This window comes from Phalangium opilio, unplaced genomic scaffold (genome assembly GCF_054372755.1).
Source record: "Phalangium opilio isolate 3A_F unplaced genomic scaffold, DU_Popi_V2 ptg000031l_1, whole genome shotgun sequence".
NCBI classification, from domain to species: Eukaryota; Metazoa; Arthropoda; class Arachnida; order Opiliones; family Phalangiidae; genus Phalangium; species Phalangium opilio.
Window position 1 is genome coordinate 6,797,685 of NW_028324158.1, and position 9,242 is coordinate 6,806,926.

A 9,242-nucleotide genomic window follows, 5' to 3' on the forward strand; every position below is an offset into this window, starting at 1 on the left:
TAAGCCTAGAATTTCAAATTCAAAGTTACTAAAGCATATAGTAGTTTTTGGCCTCTCACCAAGGCTTAAAGTTTTACAGAAATTAAGCCTAGAATTTCAAAGTTACAGAAATTAAGCCTAGAATTTCAAAGTTACAGAAATTAGGCCTATTATTTCAAAAATAACTATAAATTATAAAAGAAATTATTTATTTTACAATAATATTACAATAGAAACAAAATTTCCCCAAGCATAAAAAGAAAAAATTGCAAATTTATCGAACGATAAATTCAAAATTTGAATTATTTCCCGCCCTTAATTTTCATTGGTGTTTAAATGGAAATGGGGTCGCTTTCCCACGTGATAGGAGGGGAGCAATCAACAGCCAACTGACGTCATCTAGTGGCGCATGAATCTTTTTTCTCCTTTTCCCGCAAATCTAGCGCGAGGAGGAAGCTAAAGCCTAGTTAGTTACAACGCCCTCAAGCGAACAATTAGAGAAAAACCAGGTAAGAAACTAATTTAAATGGCTTTAGTTCGATTAAAATAGACTTAAAGATTACGTGAAAGTTATCGGAATCTAAAGATATGCTTAATGAATCTCTGGACTATCGATTAGGCCCATACGAACTTTGTAAACGTCCCAAAAAATACGTTAGACGTACAGCCTCTCCACCGCCATTACCATGGGCTCAAGGAGTAGAAAACTGAGATCAGCGCGCACTGCGGTCTTTCATTTAACTATTTCACAAACTATTCCGGGTCGGCGAAACTAAGCTCAATCCTAACTAATAAGTTATTAATCTACATTATTTCGCTAATTCTTGATATAAGGGATAAAATACCGTACGGTACTTTTTAAACGTGGACTACGTTAGCGTAAAAATATTTGTTTTCCGCCATTACGCGTTACGTTTCAAGGCCAGTCAACGGTTCCGCGGCGCGGTGAACTACGGGCGTCCGAATCCGGAAACATGGCGTCCTAGAAGACGGACCTAAAGGGCCAAAGCGAAGCTGCGGTGCCGTGGAACCTAGCGGCCACCGACGGGGTAGGCCCAGATGGCGCTAATAATTAATGCAGATGGCGCTTAGAATTTTTGAGGTTCCTTTTGCTAGCACCAGGGTCATTTAAGATTTGTGACTGTAGGTTTTGCGTCTTTTAATTCGTACAGAAAAGTTTTTAATATTTGTGATTTAATCAAGAGAGCCCCCCAAGCCTTTGTTAACGAAGCTTATCCGCGTCGACCATGTTGAAAGTAGTGCATTCTTGCATATATATAAGCCCCTAGGAATACTACACGCCCCAATCGTCCTGTTTTCCAAACCCGTATCCCGCGTACAACACTGCTGTAAAGTGCTTGGCGCACGCCACTTGCGTCTTTCGTAGTTGTAGTTGGCACTGAAGCAAAACCTATATAGATATAGGGCTTCTAGGCCTAAGTTAACGGTCTTTATAGATGGAATGGCTGAGAAACTTGAGGGCAAGTGTCATCTTGGAGCAAAGAGGAGAGAGGGAGAGGCAGATAGAAAGGCGCTTTATAAAATCCGCCGCAAAATGGGAAAATAGGGGGGGGGGGGAAGTAGTAAAAACAATTTACGGTACATTTAGTTTTAGGACGCACATCCTTTGCGCATGGGGGGATTGACCTCCTCCGGCTCCTCACCTTATCTCTGTCATCCCCTACGTCAACTATGCGCGAGAAAGCTGCGCTCAGGTGGCGCGGTGTACCTTAGATTTACCCCCCCCCCCCCGATTTCACCACGCATGGATCATGGCTGCCTATACTGATTCTCTCTCCGTCTTTCTCTCCTCTTTGCTTGAAGGAACGAACTCCAAACCGTCACTAGGCTGAAGTCATATAATTATTTAAGGTTCTTAGAAAATTTGGGGGGGGGGATGAAATAGTCCTTAAATTTTACAAAAAAAATAAAAGCTATATTTAAACATTGAAGTGTGTCTCAACCATCTTATCTAGTATGGCTGGCCTCTTTCAAGCCCCTTACGACGGTTATACTCCTCTAGTCCCTCCCTTCCCCTACTTGAATGGCAACTGCTACGTACATGTACAGGTGCATAAGTACGGTTCGCTGTCAGCATATGCCAAAAGTATAGTATAAGCATATTATAGAATCAATATATTTTAGAAAGCTATCCAATTTTTTGGGGAATTTTTACTGTATTGTTTTACAAATAAATAAATAAATAAATAGTTAAAATCTTCAGCCTATTTCCCCAAAAGCCCATATATTTAGGCTTAATATTTTTTTAGATATGAAACTAAAGTACATAATATTGGAATTGCGTCCAAAACAAAATTGTATAACAATAACAAACAACTTGCAAACTTTTGAAAACTAATTAAAATGCGAAATGTTTGCTGTAAATAATTACAAGTTCATTATTGGAAACTAGGTCGCAAAATAAGGCAGGCATATTTAAGAAGTTCACATGGCTACTAACAAATCTATTCAATCGCAAACAAAAATTTTGCTATAGTTACGAAATGAAACCCGTTTTCAAATATTTATTGTGTGTAGGTAAATCACCCTCAGTTTATCTGCTTATTACGAAATGGAAGAAAACGACACAGTTTCGGAGGAAACTGCGGAGAAGGGAGATGCTGGTCAACAGCCAGAAGAAGAAATTACCGATATACAAAATTACTTGGCATCCTTCAATCAAGAGATTGCGGATGGAACTGCAGTTGTAACTCAAACCTCCGCGAGTGGAGATCACACAATCTTATCAACTACCGAAGGAGATGAAGATGGGGAGGAGAGACAAACCACAACGTATTATGTGGCCAGGGCTGATGGAAGTGGTCTTCAGGCTTTTCAGTACTCAACGGAACAGGCTCAGGTAATTTTTGCATGTAAATGAAAGGAAAATTTCTTTTAGCGTAACATTATACCTTAAAAGTACGCCATTAAACCAATACTAGCAACCGTGTCCGCGTCCCCCCCCCACGCGTCAACGCACCCAACAAACCGGTCTTTAAAGAAAATATTTACCTTTTCCAATAAATCGGCTTCGATACATTCGTCCATCAAATTTAAACCGAAAATTGACGGTTGCCACAATCTAACGCGGTAAATTCTTTGACGATGCCAATCTTACTTCTTTCCCAATACATCCATCCGAAGTCGGAATATTGCTGTTAACTCATACCATAGAAATAATCTTATTTCCTTTCTCAATTCTTTCACATTACGAGGCTCAATGGTGGTAGTGGATCTTGCCTTAATCGGTTTTTATCCACGTTACCCCCCCGGGTTAACTCACAAACACACGCATGCAATACGTCAGCGCAAGAACTAGGTCTGGTTATATAATCACGCACACCTCGCTAAAAAGGGGCGGGGAATAGACGGGAAAATGGCGGGCGGTCTTCGTATTCCTCCCCCATTTATAGCGTCCCACCAGACCTGAGTCGTTCCACAGCAAGAGTGCTGATTTCCCTCAGATTACGCATCCCCCCCATCATCCTTGGTATTCATGGGGTTATTACTCTGTAGTTAAGCTACAAAGTTTAAGCTCATAGCCACATTTATAAAGCGGAGAAAATTCTATGTGACAGGCTGACAGTGAAGCTATGCATGCTGGAAATGATGGGGACAATCAAGGAGTACAAACTGCGTATATCGCTGTACCTGATGATGAAGAACCCGTCATTAAAAGTGAAGCTCCTGAAGAAATTGTAAATACCACATAAACACGTAATTTTCATGATGACATTGTCATAAATTAAACATTAATTTAAAGACCGGTGAACCGCACGATAACCAAAATCAAGATGTAAGCGAAATACATGATCAGTCGGCAACTATAGTTCACCCGCAAACTATTAGAATGCTAGTCAGACAACCTGATGGGACGGAAACTGAACAAACTATACCCGTATCGGCTACTGGAGGCTCGACTTTGGTTACCAGTGATGGACAAGAGATTCATATGAGTGACGAAGGAACTCTACAGATGATGGCTAGTTTAGCCGAACAATCTGCTGCAGCGGAAGATGGAAATAATCAAGTAATTGGATTGGTTTAGATTCCTGTCTCAGTTGTGACGTCCGTGCCTAGGTAAAACGTCACGGGCTTAGCTTTGACAGTTGGCGGCCATGATTGGTACCGCTTAGGTTCTATGGGCAAATAGCATGGGCGACGTCACACTAAGACTTCTGAGATAGCTCTAATGCACAAGTGGAAATTGTGAACCTGTGTTAAGGACTTATTGGAAAGGGATGTTTGAAAGGTTTTCTTAAATTTTTAGGTAATCCTTAATACTGGTAATGCCTACCAAACTGTAACTATAGTACCGTCGGACACAAACCCTGGAGAAGTCAGTTACGTGTTGATAGTTTCGCAACCTGATGATAAGGAGGTTGAGGAAGACAAAGAGGCCAACATGGATATGTCAGTTTATGATTTCAATGAAGGCGGTGAGAAAATAACCAGCGAAGTCTTAAATGACACGCAAGGACCCCAAGATGGAACGCCCGTGACCACCAAAGTGCGCACAATAAAAATCACCCCGAAAAAGAGCCAAACTGTTACCCAAGCTCACATGTGTAATTATTGTAACTATACCAGTCCTAAACGTTATCTGTTGTCGCGGCACATGAAGTCTCATTCGGAAGAGCGACCTCATAAATGTTCCGTGTGTGAAAGAGGCTTTAAAACGTTAGCTTCTTTACAAAATCACGTCAATACCCATACGGGTACTCGACCCCATCAGTGCAAAGAGTGCGAAGCCGCCTTTACCACGTCGGGAGAATTGGTTCGGCATGTTAGGTATAAGCACACTCACGAAAAGCCTCACCGTTGCACAGAGTGCGATTACGCTAGTGTAGAACTCAGCAAGCTCAAGAGACATATGCGTTGCCATACTGGAGAGCGTCCTTATCAGTGCCCTCACTGTACCTACGCCAGTCCTGATACGTACAAGTTGAAACGTCATTTGAGGATTCACACTGGCGAAAAGCCCTACGAATGTGACATTTGTCATTCGAGGTGGGTGAATAAGAAACTTTCCGATAATAATGGAAAATAACATTTTGGTCCGGCTGAACTTCTGATAGCCAGATTTTCTTAACTTTCATTTACAGATTCACGCAGTCCAACAGCTTGAAAGCTCATAAACTGATTCATTCTGGAAACAAACCAGTTTTTCAGTGCGAGCTTTGTCCTACAACGTGCGGACGTAAAACTGATCTCAGAATACATGTGCAAAAACTACATACTAGTGATAAACCGTTAAAATGTAAACGATGCGGGAAATCTTTTCCGGATCGTTATACCTACAAGGTAAATGAAAATGGATGGACCTTTCTCGTTATACAAACTGGAAATAACGTTGTGTTGTTTTTGTAGGTACACGTGAAAACGCATGAAGGCGAAAAGTGCTTTAAATGTGACCTATGCGCCTATGCTTCAATATCTCAACGTCATTTAGAGTCTCATATGCTTATTCATACTGATCAAAAACCTTATCGTTGCGATGAATGTGGACAGTCGTTTAGACAGAAACAACTCTTAAAGAGACATAAAAACTTGTACCACGATCCCAATTATATCCCACCAGTACCTCAAGAGAAAACTCACGAGTGTCCGGAATGCAACAAAACTTTCAGACATAAGGTAATTAGTTTCTCGAAGTCCAAACGAATTGTCCTACTTTGTCTTTTGATAGAAGTCGCCGTCCAGAGTACTTGGCGAGTGGTACTTATTCTCTGTTTTTGTAGGGCAACCTTATTCGCCATTTGGCCGTTCACGATCCTGACGCTACAGCGGCGGAAAAAGAAGAAGCCATGCGCATTGGACGTCCTAAAGGTCCTGGTGAAGAACATGATGGAGAAGAAGATGATTATATTGATGATGATGAAATGGGTGACATGTCCATGGAAGGCGAGGAGGAGGACATGAATGGAAGCGGGGAAGGACAGCAAGTAGTTGTCTTTGAAGTTATTCAACTTCCAGCTGGTGAAGGAGGCGACGATCAACAAAATATTGACACGACGGTCTTGGCTACAAATGGTCAAACTGGCGAATCCTTAACCCTTATTCAACCGGTTACTAGCACTCCTGTCATTACGCCTAGTCAAAATTCTGGTAAGATTTTAAGGTGTTTTCTTTAGACTTGCCCGGGGTTGTTTAAATGTCAATTGCAACATCCCTTATTAGTTGGCGATTATGTAGCCGTTTCTACTACGCAACAAAGTTCATCGGGTGGTGTTCGTAGACGAGGAAGACCTCGCAAATATCCTTTGCCTATGGGCTATACCTCCCCCACACCAGCTGTCTTGAGTATATCAGACAGAGGTACAATGTTTTTTGACAATCCGAATGCGTTTGGTATGTTGTGGCTTTCCCTCCTTCGCTTTTTTTGTTAACTTCAGAATCCTGGGTCAAGTGACGTAGAATTTGCATGAAAATGTTGCACATTTCTTACACACTGGCTTTTGGTGGCTTAATTGAAATCATGATGAAAATGTGTTTTAACTTTCATGTTTTACATTTTTTCTTTTCTTTTCTTTTCTTTTCTCAATTGATTAGAAGACACTAAACCAGTTATCGGTGGACGGAGACGGAAATCAACTTATGACGATGATCCCGACTTTACACTAACTACTCCTAAACGGGGACGACCAAAATCTAGAGGTGGAATGTCATCTCGGAGGACAGCGTCATCGGCTATTGATTGTAAGTTATACATTGCAATTTATAACTAAGATATTGTTAGAGAGTTTAATCATGGATAAAGAATGCGCGTGAGGAAATTTGTTTTCACGCTATAGGATCGGCAACTCCCTATCTCGAACGACAGCTTATTCTGTATATACTCTGTTACAACATCGGTTGTCAGCACGCGCAAAGCTAGGTCTCTATGTAATCTAGCCTTGCGCGTGCTGACAAGAGACAAAAAACTTCAGGATCTTCAGGATCAGGGTTCGTACGTAACCTGGATATCCTGGATAAGTCAGGGATATGGAAAATAGGGGAAAAAGTCAGGGATAAGTCAGGGATTTAAAACATTTTCCTAAAAAGTCAGGGATATGTCAGGGATTTTGTTTGGCATATCAAACCATTCTTCATGCAATGCTAAATATGAGCCAGTTGTGATGAAGTTGGCTCTGGTAAACACCTTAAAATGGTCAGGGTTATAGGCAACATTTGGTCAGGGATAACCTGGAAAAGTCAGGGATTTTCAATGTAAAAATTTCGTACGAACCCTGAGGATTTAAAATCAGTTTAAAATATCCTGGTAGTTTTTTGTCTCTTGTCAGCACGCGCAAGGCTAGATTACATAGAGACCCAGCTTTGCGCGTGCTGACAACCGATGTTGTAACAGAGTATGTACAGAATATTTTGTCGTTCGAGATAGAGAGTTGCCTATCCCTTGGAGTGAAAACAAATTTCCTCACGCGCATTCTTCATCCATGGTTTAATTGTACGTTTTTCTGTCTTTCTTTGTTAGTAATTGATGAAGAAACGATGGAAGAAATTGAGGAATTGGAAGAAAGACTCTTGGACACATCGAATGTAGTTTCTGCTGATCCCGAAGAAGTGGCCAGAAGAGAAAAGGAGAAGGAACTAGAAAGGATGGAACAGAAAGAAAAAGATATGGCCGAGTGTTTTGGTTTTAACGTAAGTTGTGATCGTTAGTTTTGTGCTATTGCCTTCCTTCCTTCCTTGTTTGTTTGTTTGTTTGTTTGTTTGTTTATTAATAGTGTAAATATATTTATAACAGGATGATGACGAAGATGATGATGAAATTTCTCAGTCTCTCAGTTTAAACGGCCCCGTTGTCAATGGTGAAAATAGTGAATCACATGACTTCTCGTGAGTTGGTAGTTCCTAGTTTTTTTTTTATGTAGAATATTACGTTAACAATAGGAAAAGTTTTTAGCTTTGGGACTTTATAAAAAAAGAATTGAAATCTGACAGTGACCAACTTAAAAGTAAAACCAAGCGCGCGATGTTCGCTTGGGTGGTCAATTGAATAATGTGATTTGTTACCAAGTTGTACAATTTAATTATGTGGGTTTTTTTTATTCGTATTTACTGTTCCACACTTTATAAAGATAAAAAAGAAAACAAATATAGTATATATTACTCATCTCAAATGCATGAGATTTTTTTTTTGGTAAAATATTATGTACAACAATCTACGCTGCCACATCACACTGGTTTATTGAGTTTTTATAAATATATTCTACGGTTTCATTTTCACGCAAATAAATAAATGAATGAATAACTAGAAAAATTGTAAATAAGTTAGGCACGAATTAATATTATTAATTCTTTAAAAATATGTCAAAGAAATATTCCAACTATAAAAAAGTATATTGGAATATTGGTATCGTTTTGTTTTTTGTTTTTTTTTCTATAAGCCTGAATTTTAAATAAATATTAATTATATAGAGAATGTGGGAAGAAATAATTATTTGTCAAGTTGTGCGTAATTTTTTTTTTCTGGACTTTCAACAAACTTGCGCACTACTTTATTTTTGCTCACTTTAGTGTACATAAATACCATTTATAATATGTATTTTTATCCTTTAAAAAACTTTCTTTCGTCCATTAAAAAAACCAAAGATTGGCTAATTAAACTAAAATTTATCGAAACTAATTATTACTAAGTAGTATAGTGAGTTTCAATCTACGTTTTTTATGGCCGTTGAAGTGCACGATTGAGTGGGCTATGCTTTCGATGGGCGTGGCCGCGTGGTGTTAATACGCAATTTGAAATTCCGGGCCAGTGGGGAGCGGGGCCGGAAATAAGCGCAGGACACTGGACATTGTCCAATAAGGTTTTATAATATAATTTTTTTAAAAACTAAGGGGGCCACTGGACATTTTGACCAGTAAATTTTTCGTAAGTTTTGATACCGGGAGTGTGGCGCACTCCTGTAAGCCAAGCTTCTTGGGGGCAAAGTTTGAGGGAATAAGACACATGTCGGCGATTCTACCCTATAGGTGCCGACTGCCCCTTGTCCGCCGGAGGTGACTTGACCCCCACACCCCGTCCGTCACCTCCCAAGTAAACCTCATTTCCTTCCCCTGCTTACACACGTACTGAAACCTGTATAATCACATCCTTGCCGAGGTCCACTGACCCACTCGCATTGAAACCCTCCCAAAAAAAATCTTGACTCTGAACATTCAACACTATTTTTGGACACTCCAGTGGACAATATCCTATGAATTTTCAAGTCAAAGGGGGAGTCACTGGACACATGTCCTTAGTCCTTTCTTAGTCCCGG

The 9,242-nt window shown here is 40.1% G+C and overlaps 1 protein-coding gene across 9 annotated transcripts; it reads left to right on the forward strand.

The window, feature by feature from the left end:
- Positions 1–281: 281 nt before the first annotated feature.
- LOC149690308 (uncharacterized) lies at positions 282–8,594 on the forward strand. 9 transcript variants are annotated; one of them, XM_089869801.1, is made up of 13 exons: positions 282–1,122; positions 2,518–2,839; positions 3,558–3,677; positions 3,743–4,009; positions 4,250–4,989; positions 5,085–5,283; positions 5,350–5,616; positions 5,721–6,087; positions 6,160–6,330; positions 6,532–6,678; positions 7,454–7,623; positions 7,727–7,818; positions 7,879–8,594. In XM_089869801.1, exons 2-13 carry the CDS (start codon positions 2,552–2,554, stop codon positions 7,883–7,885), a joined length of 2,835 nt encoding a protein of 944 aa, XP_089725927.1. In that variant the 5' UTR covers positions 282–1,122; positions 2,518–2,551; the 3' UTR covers positions 7,886–8,594. The 9 variants fall into 9 exon arrangements, with proteins under 9 accessions (XP_089725927.1, XP_089725926.1, XP_089725925.1 ...); XM_089869800.1 differs by having other exon boundaries at positions 282–1,028; XM_089869799.1 differs by having other exon boundaries at positions 282–488.
- Positions 8,595–9,242: the final 648 nt, after the last annotated feature.